At 34.7% G+C, this 14,857-nt stretch overlaps 1 protein-coding gene across 1 annotated transcript in view; it reads left to right on the forward strand.

The window, feature by feature from the left end:
• The first annotated feature begins 266 nt into the window (after positions 1-266).
• Positions 267-14,857, forward strand: part of LOC132712974 (stalled ribosome sensor GCN1-like) — a 66,520-nt gene continuing 51,929 nt past the window's right edge. The window contains exons 1-11 of the mRNA XM_060695416.1: positions 267-418; positions 507-609; positions 3,980-4,178; positions 6,950-7,052; positions 7,527-7,625; positions 11,045-11,179; positions 11,452-11,520; positions 12,070-12,178; positions 13,259-13,333; positions 13,637-13,765; positions 14,509-14,661. Of these exons, the coding sequence (XP_060551399.1) occupies positions 395-418; positions 507-609; positions 3,980-4,178; positions 6,950-7,052; positions 7,527-7,625; positions 11,045-11,179; positions 11,452-11,520; positions 12,070-12,178; positions 13,259-13,333; positions 13,637-13,765; positions 14,509-14,661 (1,198 nt within the window). The 5' untranslated portion in view covers positions 267-394. The remainder of the gene's footprint in view (positions 419-506; positions 610-3,979; positions 4,179-6,949; positions 7,053-7,526; positions 7,626-11,044; positions 11,180-11,451; positions 11,521-12,069; positions 12,179-13,258; positions 13,334-13,636; positions 13,766-14,508; positions 14,662-14,857) is intronic.

The raw sequence follows: 14,857 nt of genomic DNA on the forward strand, positions 1-14,857 counted from the left end.
TAGATGTGCAGCTAGACTATTATGTCACTGGCCAGAACAAAATGATTATTTGATTTAAGTAAAACATAGTGGGTCAGTCAAATAAAACTTTTGTACGCACAATTAAAATTTTGATTAACATAGGTTTATTCGCTCTTCACGTTTTATATCAATTTCAGATCATTGCGAAATTTGTATCACTATTAGGTAGCTGAAGTCCTCTTGAATTGATGCACATAAGTTTAATTTAATTATCGTATTTAAATTATAAAATGTATAAATATTAAACAATGAAGTCAGAAAATGATAAAGTAAACAAATTTCTATGGAAATTTATTGAATTATAAATTATTCATAGTTGGTTTATGAAAATAATATTAACATTGTGTGCATTACTTTTGATTGCACAACAAGCATGGCGGACCATGTGTCCACATCGGTAAGTTCCTGGCAATCCGGCGTCGATTTTCTGCTTTCACATTTGCTTTACTCGAAATTTTCAATGAATTGCATATTTATCCTTTCAGACTGCGGAACTTCTGAAGAAATTTTCGAAGCAAGTCTTATCTACCAGCACAAAAGAACGTACCGAAGTTGTAGAAAGTGTCGCAAAATGTGTTGCAGAAACAGGTACCCCACCCACATGATGCCACATCCGTCTATCTGTCAGCAGTAACCTGAACACAATTTCAAAATTTAATAGATTGAATTATCAGATTCTTCTTTTCTGAAATTACACTGTCATTTTTCTTCTTTGTGTATTATTCATTAACATGTTCTGATGAATTATTTCCAAATATTTTTTTATAGATTTATATCTAATCTAGAGCTGTTTACTAATTACAGCAACTATATTTAGTCTGAAGAGCCGTACAGAGTTAAGATCTTCTTAGGATCCCAGGTTCAAGTCCTGGTCAGACTAAAAAATTTTCATCCACAGACATTTGGCGCCCAACTTATCGCAACTGTGTTATTAAACTCTTAAGTCAATTCACATTTCTGTTCCCATTAGAAATAAACATATAGTATATATATATATATGCTTTATTCTCATTGATTAGTGCCTTCTCATCGATTTGTGACCTAAATAATTGTCTGGAATAAATACTTCTGCAAGGACATACACCATCAGAAAACTACACAAGTTTTATTAGACTCTCAATTTGACAATTCTATCCAATCAAAATGCTTAATTGAACAGGTGTAAATGAGCCTACTCTACAATCAGCTGATGACTTAATTACTTTAAAATATTCGATATGGATGTTTTAATTTATCAAACACTTACAATTAAGCCAAAAAAATATTCATTTTGCTGTTAAAATTTACTTAAGACTTTGAAACATATATTGTTAAGACTTTGAAACATATATTGATCACATCGGACTGAAAATAACCATGCAAACATTTAGTGGTGTGAGCATCTATATTTTGATGACGTCACAGGGTGAATCGGATTTCACGAATCAGATGCTCTAATCTTTGAGCGGTTGTTTTTAGAAGTAATTTAAAAATTTTGAACTTTTAGATAATGAATTTATTTAACAAATGCACTTATTGAACTGTATGCAGGGCTCATCCGGAAGGGCGATTCAGGCGAAAACTTCGCCGTGTATATTTCCATTTCGCTCTCCCAATTGATCAAAGAGAAGTCAACATCGCCGATAAAATCTAAATTCCCAAAGAGTAATTACTTGGCGATGTAAAGAACAGAGATTGTATCCGCCCATATGACGACTGCTAATTATCATTATCCAATCAGAGCGTCGCTTTTTACTACCCGTCTACCTGTATGCAAAGCGATATACCGCCTACTCTAATCAGTAAATAATGAGAGCATGGGCCCGAAACGGGTACAATTATGTGACAGTTTTGCGAGTTTAATATTGGATTAGGCGATAATTATAGATTTTTTTCCCGATCATCTAAACACGTGCAAATCTTCCCTAATTGATATACATGCGGTGTTTAATCCGAGTAAAGGCGATGTGCAATGGGTTTTTCACGGCTATCACAAAACTGTTAGTCAATTTAAAATAATCAATTTCACTAATGATCAGCGACTGGATTAAAAACTTAATCATATTTTGAATGATTTCAGTCCGTTAACATCAATTAAAAATTGTTATGTCGCTCACGTCATGGCTACGAAATACCCAAAACTAGCAGTAAAAGAAAGTTACTGATTCTGATACATCTACGCGAAAATTTAAGAAAGCCAAAATCTTACGATTGGTATATTGTAGACAATGAGGATGTTTGGCATTGTTATCTTTGTAGAAATGCCAAATTTGACACAGCTTACGCACATGGGCACGACATCCCGGAAAAATAACGAATCATGATCGGCATGCTACATATCGGTCGTATATCATGTGTACATGTATATAACAACAAAATTTGTCAGGAAAGAAGTGTTCTTATTGTTTCAATATAGATATGTGTTTTAATGTCATACATATGACGCTCAGATTAAGATTTATCAATATTGTAAATATCAAAAAGCATTATTTATAAAGATATTACGAGTTTAACATTTCATGAAAATAAAGGGAGGTAATTAGAAATTTATTTTCTATAATTTCTCAGTCAAATTTTTCAATAACAAATGAATGTATGTTATTTTAGTGATCAAATATAATGTGCACAAATGTTTGCAGTACATATTTTACATATTCTTCGATGTTTGAAAATTGTTTTATAAGCATAATTATATGCACATAAATATGGCATTACAACCTACAGGGACATAAAAGAATTTCTGTAATCAGAACAGAACAGACAGATATTGTTAATCAATATCCAATGTAATAAAAGTGAGGAACGTAATAATATAAAATTAGTTTATACATCATATTTTCTCTTACACATTATTATCAATAAATCTACTTGAAAATACATAAACAAATATTTAGAGAAAGCTTATAAATAGCTGATAAATAGATTGTGTTAATATTATAGTTAAAGGATGTCTAGCCATGCATGTTAATGCATACACATTGGGTTGTTTCCCTTCTCCCTATTTTTCGCGAGATAGTCACTTCTCCCTAAAATTTCCACCCAGGATGAGCCCTGTGTATGTATGTCTGATATTTGTTGTGCAAGTGCAATTTTTCCAAATAAGAGTCACGAATCAACGAGAGAAAAGCATATATATCTATCTTCCAATAATGTTAAACCCCTCGCGGGTACTTAGACATGACTCTAGACTAGTCACTTCAGAGATGTTAATGAGAAACAAGGGAATATCGGGGAACCAGTCCCAAGCTCTTATCAAAGACACCCATTGGTTATTTTCCATGCCCATTGTATAACACTGATACATGCGAGGATTACCTGGATTTCTTACCAGTACACCTCTAGTTAGGTGGGAAACTGAAAGTGTCTTTGAAAATTCCCAAGGGTGTAACCCAGGATCGAACCCGTAAATATATTTTTATATAAAGCAGGGGAGTATGTTAAAATCTAAAACAGTTCACTTTTTTGGGGAAACTATGTGTAAGTGTCCTTATAGCACAATCATTAGAGCACTGCTTCCTATAATATCATATGGTGAAAGAATGTAAAATACAACACTGTTTATCATGATTAATCATGATTGTTATTTATAGGCAGGGATTTTTTCCAAGATTTTTGGAACATAATCCATACCCATGGAATTGGGAATTTCAGCAATATTTTGTTAAAAATTGGGAAAGAAAGCATGAGCGAAATTTTGCAGTGATTAAATTGTGTGAAAACAATCACTGTCTAGGACATATAAGCACTATTACAGTGAAGAAGCCCTTATTTTCAAAGATATTAGGATTCTTTATTCAATATTTTTATTTTTGTAACTTTCAATTGGGAATATTTTCCTGTAGATTGGGAAAATAATATACTAGTTTCAATTGGGAATATGACCCAATAACGGCTATAAAATAAGCCAAAATAATCCCTGATGGGTAGCCACATTTAATAGTGTACACATTTTAATATGATATCTGATATATATTAACAGATTTGCCAGAGCAAGCCTTGAAAGGAATCTTCAAGTTTTTATACCCAACAATATGTGTATACAGAGATCCACATTCATTACGGTCAGCTCGTAGACTTGTAACCGCTGCTGTAGAAAAGTATCCAGCTATATCTATCAAACTCTTGGCAGCATGCCTGGGAACTTATGCCGAATCACAGAAAAAGATTGCCAATGCAAGGTGAAAATGTTATCTTTTTTTAAAATTGATTTGTAAAGTTAAAAAGCAATGCAGCATTGAAGAAACTAGTAATGAGGATATTAATACTATTTGAATGTATGAAATACTTAATATTTTATTTATTTATTAATTTTTTTTGATGATTTTTCATGTTGATTAAAGGCTTAAAAAAGAACTGCATTCACACATATTTTTTATTTCTAAAGTTTACAGTTGTAGATTTAAAAAGATTACAATTGAGGAAATTAAACAGTTAATTATGAATCTTTTTGTTTTCTGTAGTAGAGATTACTTTATTTGTATCAATAATGATACATTTACATGAATAAAGTAACAAAAGTTATTTAATGTTGACATGGCTACTTTATATAAATGTCACATGGCATTCTAACATTCTAAGGACTCTGTCCATGTTCACAAAGGTGAGGAAAAAATGTATATATCATTAAATGACTGAACTTATTCAATAGAAAATTTTACATACTTTCATTGACATCGAGGCATGTTTTATTATCCCCCGCCGATGAAATCGGGAGGGGGATATAGTTTTGGCGTTGTCCGTCCGTCCTTCCGTCCGTCCGTCCATCCGTCCGTCCGTCCGAATTTCGTTTCCGGAGTAGTTCTCTGCAACTAATGGCTGGAATTCAACGAAACTTTATGGGAATGTTGATCAGCATGTGAAGTTGTGCACCTGGGTATTTTCGTCTGGATATTTTTAGTATTTTTAGAGTTATTGCCCTTGACTTAGTAAAAATTTTTTTTTCGTTTCCGGAGTAGTTCTCTGCAACTAATGGCTGGAATTCAACGAAACTTTATGGGAATGTTGATCAGCATGTGAAGTTGTGCACCTGGGTATTTTAGTCTGGATATTTTTAGTATTTTTAGAGTTATTGCCCTTGACTTAGTAAAAAATTTTTTTTTCATTTCCGGAGTAGTTCTCTGCAACTAATGGCTGGAATTCAACGAAACTTTATGGGAATGTTGATCAGCATGTGAAGTTGTGCACCTGGGTATTTTCGTCTGGATATTTTTAGTATTTTTAGAGTTATTGCCCTTGACTTAGTAAAATTTTGTAATTTTCAACTTGTGTTGCATGTAACTCAAAAAGTATTTGACCTAGAGTCATGAAACTTTACAGGAATGTTGATCAGTATGTGTAGTTGTGCACCTGGGTATTTTCGTCTGGATATTTTTAGTATTTTTAGAGTTATTGCCCTTGACTTAGTAAAATTTTGTAATTTTCAACTTGTGTCGCATGTAACTCAAAAAGTATTTGACCTAGAGTCATGAAACTTTACAGGGATGTTGATCAGCATGTGTAGTTGTGCACCTGGGTATTTTCGTCTGGATATTATAAGTATTTTTAGAGTTATTGCCCTTGACTTAGTAAAATTTTGTAATTTTCAACTTGTGTCGCACATAACTCAAAAAGGATTTGACCTAGAGTCATGAAACTTTACAGGAATGTTGATCAGCATGTGTAGTTGTGCACCTGGGTATTTTCGTCTGGATTTATTTAGTATTTTTAGAGTTATTGCCCTTGACTTAGAAAATGTTTGCAGTTTTCAACATGTGTCGCATGTAACTCAAAAAGGATTTGACATAGAGTCATTAAACCTTATTGGAAAGTTGCTCAGCATATTTAGTGTGTTCCTGGGGTTTCGCTTGTGGATTTATCCAGTATTTGTAGAGTTATTTCCCTTGACTTAGTAAAAACTGTTTCATTATGTTGTTATTTGATCCTTGAGTGTTAGAATCGACCAACTTTACAGGAATAATGATCAACATCACTAAATTACAGGAATAATGATTCACCTCACTGTGAAGCTATGAACCTGGGACTTTGCATGTGGATTTTTTTTCAGTTTTGTTAGAGTTATTGCCCTTGAATTACAGTAGTATAAATTTGCAATTTTCAACTTGGGGTTTGCTTGGGGATTTATTCAGTATTTGTAAAGTTCTTGCCCTTTACTTAGTAAAAAGATTTTTTGTTTTCAAAAAATATTTGACCTAGAGTCATAAGATTGACAGAACAGTGGCGCGGTGGGGGCACCCGTGTCCTATGGACACATTTCTAGTTTTTATTAAAGAAGAATTAAAATGATTTGTTACAATAACATTTAAAAATATTTGAAAATTGTGAGATGCCTTGAATATGGCAATAAAGTCTGGAGATTAAGATGTTTTTACATCTAGGTGAGCTATTGTGATCCCCCACCGTCCGTTGTCGTGCGTCATCAGCAATTTCTTTAAACAACATCTCCTCAGAAACAAATGACTGCACAGCAACCAAACTTTACAGGAATGATCCTAGGGTGGTCCCCTGCCAAAGTTGATCAAATGGTTCCGGTCTGTTGCATAAGTAGGTCACAGGGCCAGAAAAGGAGTTTCAAAAATGCAAAATTAAAAAATCTTGTCTGAAAATACAAGGCCTAGAGCTTTGATATTTGGTATATGATATAACCTATAGGTCCTCTACCAAAATTGTTCAAATTTTAGCCCTGGGGTCAAAATTGGCCCCACTCCAGGGGGTCATAGATTTTCCTTATATGTATATAGTGAAAACTTTAAAAAAATTCTTGTTTGACAGTACAAGGCTTCAAGTTCAAAGAATATTACAGTTTATGCCATGATTAATATATAAATAAAGCCTTATGTCTTCAGTTGTTGTGTTAATAATAACCAGTACTCGGCGGGGGATATAAATTCAACGAATTTGCTTGTTTGTGTTATTTCAAATGTAACCTTAAAAGTTCTATTTATAAATGCAGTCGGACATCAGCTGGGGACACGTTGGTAGCCCTTTCCTGGTCATGTATTGGTTTGAAATATGGATTCAAGAATGATGTTGGAGATGACCTGCTTAAAAGACTGGTAAACTAATTTTTATTATAAAAACCTCTTAAAGTTTTATTTCATGACATAAATAAAGTTTTGATATGAGTAATGAATTTAATCCTTAGACTGCCAGTAGCTACAGAATTAATGCATGGCCAAGATAAGACAGGTCTTCCAGCTTCTTGTTGGTACCTGATAAATATACCTGAAATTCAGTATTTTATTGGCAGTCAGCAAATTATGCTACTGAGTGTCTGCTTAAAACAAAGTCAGTATACTGTATTGTGACAGAAAAGTTAATAGAGGACAACCACTATTATACTGACAACAAATAAAAGCTATATTATTGTAGTATATATAAATTGTCTTTGTTTTTAAATATCAAAAGTTGAAAGTAATAAGGTATTGGTTGAATGATTTTAAACTAGATTCAGCTAATAGATTTTAAAAATGTAAGAAAAATTATAAAATCAATTGATTATGATATTGAATTTTATTTTTGTTCCGCAGGTTGAGGTGCAGCTTGGTATTGTGTATGGAGTACTAGCTGGACAAAATACCACCATCACTAAGTCAGCATATAGACATCTCACCTCAGTCTGGAAACAGGTAATTATCCGGCACCCTGGTACTGTTGTACTACTGGCTGGTCCTGCTTTAAACTTATATTATGTATTATTATGCCCCCATTTCGAAGAAAGGGGGTATATTGCTTTGCACTTGTCGGTCCGTCGGTCCGTAGACCAAATGGTTTCCGAGTGATAACTAAAGAACCCTTAGGCCTAGGAACTTCAAACTTGGTATGGTGATTGGTCATGACCAGTAGATGACCCCTATTGATTTTGGGGTCAAGGGGTCAAAGGTCAAGGTCACATTGACCTTGAAAGCAAAAACGGTTTCCGATCAATAACTAAAGAACCTTAAGGCCTAGGAACTTCAAACTTGGTATGGTGATTGGTCATGACCAGTAGATGACCCCTATTGATTTTGGGGTCAAAGGTCAAGGTCACATTGACCTTGAAAGCAAAAACGGTTTCCGATCAATAACTAAAGAACCTTAAGGCCTAGGAACTTCAAACTTGGTATGGTGATTGGTCATGATCAGTAGATGACCCCTATTGATTTTGGGGTCAAGGGGTCAAAGGTCACGGTCACATTGACCTTGTAGGTAAAAACGGTTTCCAATCAATAACTAAAGAACCTTAAGGCCTAGGAACTTCAAACTTGGTATGGTGATTGGTTATGACCAATCAGATGACCCCTATTGATTTTGGGGTTAAGGGGTCAAAGGTCAAGGTCACATTGACCTTGTAGGTAAAAACGGTTTCCGATCAATAATGAAAGAACCCTTAGGCCTAGGGACTTCAAACTTGAGATGGTGATTGGTCATGACCAGTAGATGACCCCTATTGATTTTGGGGTCAAGGGGTCAAAGTTCAAGGTCACATTGACCTTGAAAGCAAAAACGGTTTCCGATCAATAACTAAAGAACCTTAAGGCCTAGGAACTTCAAACTTGGTATGGTGATTGGTCATGACCAGTAGATGACCCCTATTGATTTTGGGGTCAAGGGGTCAAAGGTCAAGGTCACATTGACCTTGAAAGCAAAAACAGTTTCCGATCAATAACTAAAGAACCTTAAGGCCTAGGAACTTCAAACTTGGTATGGTGATTGGTCATGATCAGTAGATGACCCCTATTGATTTTGGGGTCAAAGGTCAAGGTCACATTGACCTTGTAGGTAAAAACGGTTTCCAATCAATAACTAAAGAACCTTAAGGCCTAGGAACTTCAAACTTGGTATGGTGATTGGTTATGACCAATCAGATGACCCCTATTGATTTTGGGGTTAAGGGGTCAAAGGTCAAGGTCACATTGACCTTGTAGGTAAAAACGGTTTCCGATCAATAATGAAAGAACCCTAAGGCCTAGGGACTTCAAACTTGAGATGGTGATTGGTCATGATCAGTAGATGACCCCTATTGATTTTGGGGTCAAAGGTCAAGGTCACATTGACCTTTTAGGTAAAAACGGTTTCCGATCAATAACAAAAGAACCCTTAGGCCTAGGAACTTCAAACTTGGTATGGTGATTGGTCATGACCAGCAGATGACCCTATTGATTTTGGGTTAAGGGGTTAAAGGGCAAGGTCACATTGACCTTGTAGGTAAAAATGCTTTCCGATCAATAACTTAAGAACCCTTATGCCTAGAACTTCAAACTTGGTATGGTGATTGGTCATGACCAGCAGATGACCTATTGATTTTGGGGTCAAGGGGTCAAAGGTCAAGGTCACATTGACCTTGTAGGTAAAAACGGTTTCCGATCAATTAACTAAAAACGCTTAGGCCTAGGAACTTCAACCTTTGTGTGATGATTGGTCATGACCAGCAGATGACCCCTATTGAGTTTTAGGTGAAGGGGTCAAACGTCAAGGTCACATTGACCTTGTAAGTAAAAACGGTTTCTGATCAATAACTCAAGAACACTTAGGCCTAGGAACTTCAAGCTTGGTATGGTGATTTGTCATGACCAGCAGATTACTCCTATTGATTTTGGGATTAAGGGGTCAAAGGTCAAGGTCACAATGACCTTGTAAGTAAAAACGGTTTCTGATCAAAAACTAAAGAACGCTTCGGCCTAGGAACTTCAAACTTGGCATGGTGATTGGTCATGACCAGCAGATGACCCCTATTGATTTTGGGGTCAAAGGTCAAGGTCACATTGACCTTGTATGTTAAAACGGTTTCCGATCAATAATAAGAGAACCCTTAGGCCTAGGAACTTCAACCTAGGCATGGTGATTGGTCATGACCAGCAGATGACCCCTATTGATTTTGGGGTCAAGGGGTCAAAGGTCAAGGTCACATTGACCTTGTAGGTAAAAACGGTTTCTGATCAATTTACTAAAAACGCCTAGGCCTAGGAACTTCAAACTTTGTATGATGATTGGTCGTGACCAGCAGATGACCCCTATTGAGTTTTGGGTCAAGGGGTCAAAGGTTAAGGTCATGACCAGTAGATACTTGATAACCCTTATTAATTGTTTGACTGTTTAACTGGGTCAGAAGTCATGCATAATAACCTTATCACATGACTAATTGGCTGCTGATAGGGGGCATACATGTTTTACAAACATATCTTGTTAGATTAAGAGTATTTCATTGAGAAAAATGCTCACTCAGTAGCTAGAAGTTTAAAATCTTACCTGCTGGTGGCCTGAGTGAACGGCTAGTGTGAAATAAAGGTAAAATTATACGGGAAGCAGTACTCAGTTATGGCATATGCATGGTTTTGAGTTATGGCATATGCAAGGGATCTAGGTTTTGAGCCCTAGTGGGGAAATCGTATGTTTCTTTTATAATGTATATATGACACCAGTAATGGAAAGTTATGGGCGTGATTCAAATAAATTTAAAACTTTCATTATCGAGGCAAATAAATATTGATATTTTGAAAAATGTTTCAGATTTGTTGAGTAGTTTAAACATTATTTAAGCTTTATAGTGAAGGAAGCATGTCACTTATTTAAACTATCAAGAGCCAGCTTATAGGATTGGAACTTACCAGGACTGGTGTCATTTCAGGAAACACGGTTGTCCCTATAGGGCCAGAACCCACAATACCTGGGCTAAGGAACATACATTTTAAACACTTTTTAGATAAAAAAACATGTATATATAAGATGTATCAGAACTGTCAATGTTAATGCATTTTAGAGATCTAGTTTTCATTGCTGGTTTTATCACTGACTTAGTTATTCAAGTATACATTGAGCTGGGCCATCCATGCTACTCAGGAGCCTGTTTTTGCATGTTATAATGCAGAAAGGGGCACCTGAGGTCTTCCACCACTAGTAAAGCTTGAAAGTTGCCATATGACCTATACTGTTTCGGTGTGACAAAACAACCAACAAAAGAAAATAAAAATACAGTGAGCTTTTGGTGACTATAATGTTAAAACATGTACTTTCAGTGTCTGACACTATCTGTCCATTGCTTTTAGTATATTTAATCTACTATTTGCAGGGACCTGCTGTGGTTGAGAAGTATGGGGCTTTCCTGGAGAATTTGGAACACTCTATGTACAGTATTTGCCTTATCAGTATGCACATGAAGTTTCTCTTTTCTAGTAAAATGGAAGAAGTCCTGAATTCACGAAAGGTAAATTTTTTTCCAAACTTGTTCTTGATTACTTAAATGTATAATTTTTTGGGGAAAAAATATAGCAAGGTGCCTGAATGATTAAGATTTCTGAATTTCCACATTTCCATTTATGTTCTTGGTTTGGATCATTTTAGGGGTGCTAATTCTCTTCATTTTGAAAGCTACTCAGGTTGTTGACATATTGTCACATGTAGTAGTTTTTACCTAATTTTATGATTCATTGAAAATGTAAATACTTAATAATAATTAATGGTTGTTTAAATTTTCAGGAAGTATTTTTGGAGGCCTATTTGAAGCATGTTATTGGCTGCCGCAGTAGACCACCTCTTGCTGTTCTTGTATGTTTAACATTCCTTATTTTGAATCTTTATATTAATATTTCTTACAGTACAAATAGATATATTTTATTTGCTGAAACAGAGATTTCTTTCATATAAAGATTCCTGATTTGGATAAGTTTTTGTACAGTGTTGACTTGTTTACCTCAAACCACTTGCCCCTCACCGCTGTGAGTTTGAATCCTACCAGGGACTTTGGATCTTTTCATGTAAGAAGTTATCCAGCTAGCTTAGGGATGTGCCTGTTAGTGCACAGACAGGCACCTGAGGTCTTCCTTCACTGGTAGAGCTGGACTGTCAACATATCACCTTAACAGTGTTTTAGTGACATGAAACCCAACTAAAAAAAATATACAGACATTGACATATTTACTTGGGGTTGAGAAATAATTTCTTGATATTAGGCACAAACTTTAAATTAATTGCTATTATATTATACTTAATTTTGAAGCAAGAGTTATGTGATTTATAGTCTGCCCTGTTTTAAGAGAGTATCTTTGTGTAATCTGCCAATCTGTGAAAGAAATTTACAAGTGTTACGTATTTTAGCTGGCAAGTGATGACATATTACGGCACTGCAGTCACGCTACATTCAAGGACAAGGTGTGGCCAGCAACACAGAAAGCTCTTCTACGTAACCCGGAAATCATTCTTCAAGGTACTTACCCTAAACTCTAGAAATACCCGACCACACCTTTCATTATTTCATACCTTATGTTTATATCACACTTAGGAATTTTGTATAGAAGCTAGAGAAAGGCAGTACTGATATACCAATGTAAATTACAAATTGTATTTATTATAGAATTATGAATAGAAAAGATTGTTTGCTTCTGTCCGCCCTCTTGGCTCAATTATGAGAACATCCAGGGGATGTTGGTTTGATCCACAAGTTAGGTAGAATTTCTCTGTGACAATTGGTCTTGGACATTGAGTCTTACAGTCTTTTGTCTCTCTCACCACTGATTCAGAAGAAAGATTAGAAATAGGTCACTTGGGGGAAAATTTGTGTTTAAAGGTTAGTTATCTGCTCAAGTGGGCTGTCTCATGAGATAATGATAAAAAATGTGTTAAAACCAAACAAACAAACTTTGTTTCTTTCATCATATATATCCCCCCCCCTTTCCCCTCTTGGTATGCTCATCTTGTAAATTGGATACTTTAGGATCTAATGTGAGCTAAATTAGCATTAATGGTTTCTGATAAGGCAATGAGTCTGAAATGATAAAATGTGCACCTTCTGTCTTTTACCATCAATTCTAGAATTATTTTTTTCATGATTGTCATTAAGAAGTGGCTGTAGAGCAAAATTACCGTACCGTCTCAATTGCATTTTGGTTCATTTCAAAACTATGAAAACACTTTTTGTTGTATGTGTTGAAAGACCCTGATGTGAAAATGGACCCTCTCAGATTCAAAAATTTAATGACAACTTTCTTTACTATGCTTAGACACTGTATGAATCAAATAAATCTGAGCATTTAAATATGGCTTATATGGGAATAAAATTGAAGTTGAGGCTCTAACAAAGACCAATACATGTTTGTCGGCTTTACAGATATGGAAAAATGCTTTCAAAGTCACTCGTCCTGCAGGACTAGTAGCTTCTAAATCCAATGTGCAGTCAACATTTTTCTCTTGCATCTGGTTCTTTGAAATTCTTTTTATAATTTAGGAGCGGACAAGTGGAATTTTTTATCTCTATTTTAATGAAACAGTTGTACATCTTGTATTTCAGCATTTGGATACATGTTGGCAGGACTACAGTTAGATCTCAGTCAGTATGCCATGGAGATTGTGAAACCACTTGGAGGTTAGTTAATAAGCAATCAGACTTTTCCAGGCTCTTGTTTCACATGCAACATATTTATATGAAATATCAGCATCTGTTTCTCTTCAAATTAGATATTGTTCCTACCCAGTCAATTTCAACTCTATTTTCTTAAGAAATGTTTGGTTAAATAAAAAATATACATTTACAAAATGATAATTTGACAGTGAGCCATGTGACATACAGCATTGAAACAGCATCAAAGGTATTATCAAATCTGCTATACAAATTAAGTGAGTGAAATTAACACAAGTATGAATGAATATTTGATATGTTTTACTACAGTGCAGCTGACGTCAAAAGATAGTTCAGTGAGAGAAGAAGCATGCGGTGCTATGTTAAATCTTGCCACCCAGTGTAGTGACCATGAGATTGTAGAGAAAGTTACAAAACATCTGTTTGCTGTACTCAATGGTATGTTCCTTTCTTATGGATGAAAAAAAAACAAAACTTTTTTTGTTTAAAGTGGATTGGTCTACAATGGGCATATTTTTTCAAAAGTATTTCAAATATTGCTAAAAAAGTTATGGAAATGTATCATTTAGATATTCTTATGAAATGTTGCTTAAAAAACTGTTGATAAAAGATGTAAGTGATGTAGAAATGAACATTTATGTGATGAATGTTGATATTTTGTTCTAGAAGGTTTTATTGTCTGATTTGTAAATATATCTGATATATAAATATATGAAATATCCCATCATGTGTCTCGCACTTGCCAACAAATACCAAATATTCCTTTGTAGTTTTGTTGTTATATCTAATACAGAATAATTTCAGAGTAATTGTTCATTGTTCATTAAAGATCTTCCATTATAGACCAATTCACTTTAATATTTTCCATGATCAATATCTTAGATTCACTTGTCCATTTTTCATTTTTATGGACCAAAACAATAATTTTAGCAAATTGTTTCTAGAATAAGTACTGACTTAATAAGCAAATAGTGCAGACCATAATAAGACTGCATAGATTTGTCCTACCAGTTCATCTTGATTCGTACTGGTCACAGATGCATAAAATTAGTTTCTACCAGCAGACTGAAGGTTAATTATTGTATTTCAAAGTAAATTTGCTTATATTTTTTTCTTTTGGATAATAGAAGTATTATTAAGTATTTTATTCATTCTGTTACATAAATGATGTTTTTTCCCAGGATCAGAAGGTAAATTATCCCTGACAGAACAGAAGGTCAGTGTACTACAAGCTGTAGGAAACATGAGCAAGAATACAGTTAGTGGCGCCCCCACACTGCAGAATCTTAGTACATCTATAGTAGAACTCTTTATTCCAGTATTGTCATCTGAAGGTAAGTTATCAGTTACTTCCCTTTAATTACATGTTTTTTATGAGATTTTCATTATGCATAATTGGCTGTATTTATTGTCTTGCAATTAGTAACTGTCAGCACTGATTGACCATTACAATATTAGATTTAGAGTTGACATCTTTGCAGTTTTGGTCAGGCTCTATTTTATGCTGACCAACTTCCAGATTTTTAATCA

This window comes from Ruditapes philippinarum, unplaced genomic scaffold (assembly GCF_026571515.1).
Source record: "Ruditapes philippinarum isolate M1 unplaced genomic scaffold, ASM2657151v2 ctg2104_1_1_1_1, whole genome shotgun sequence".
Taxonomy (NCBI): domain Eukaryota; kingdom Metazoa; phylum Mollusca; class Bivalvia; order Venerida; family Veneridae; genus Ruditapes; species Ruditapes philippinarum.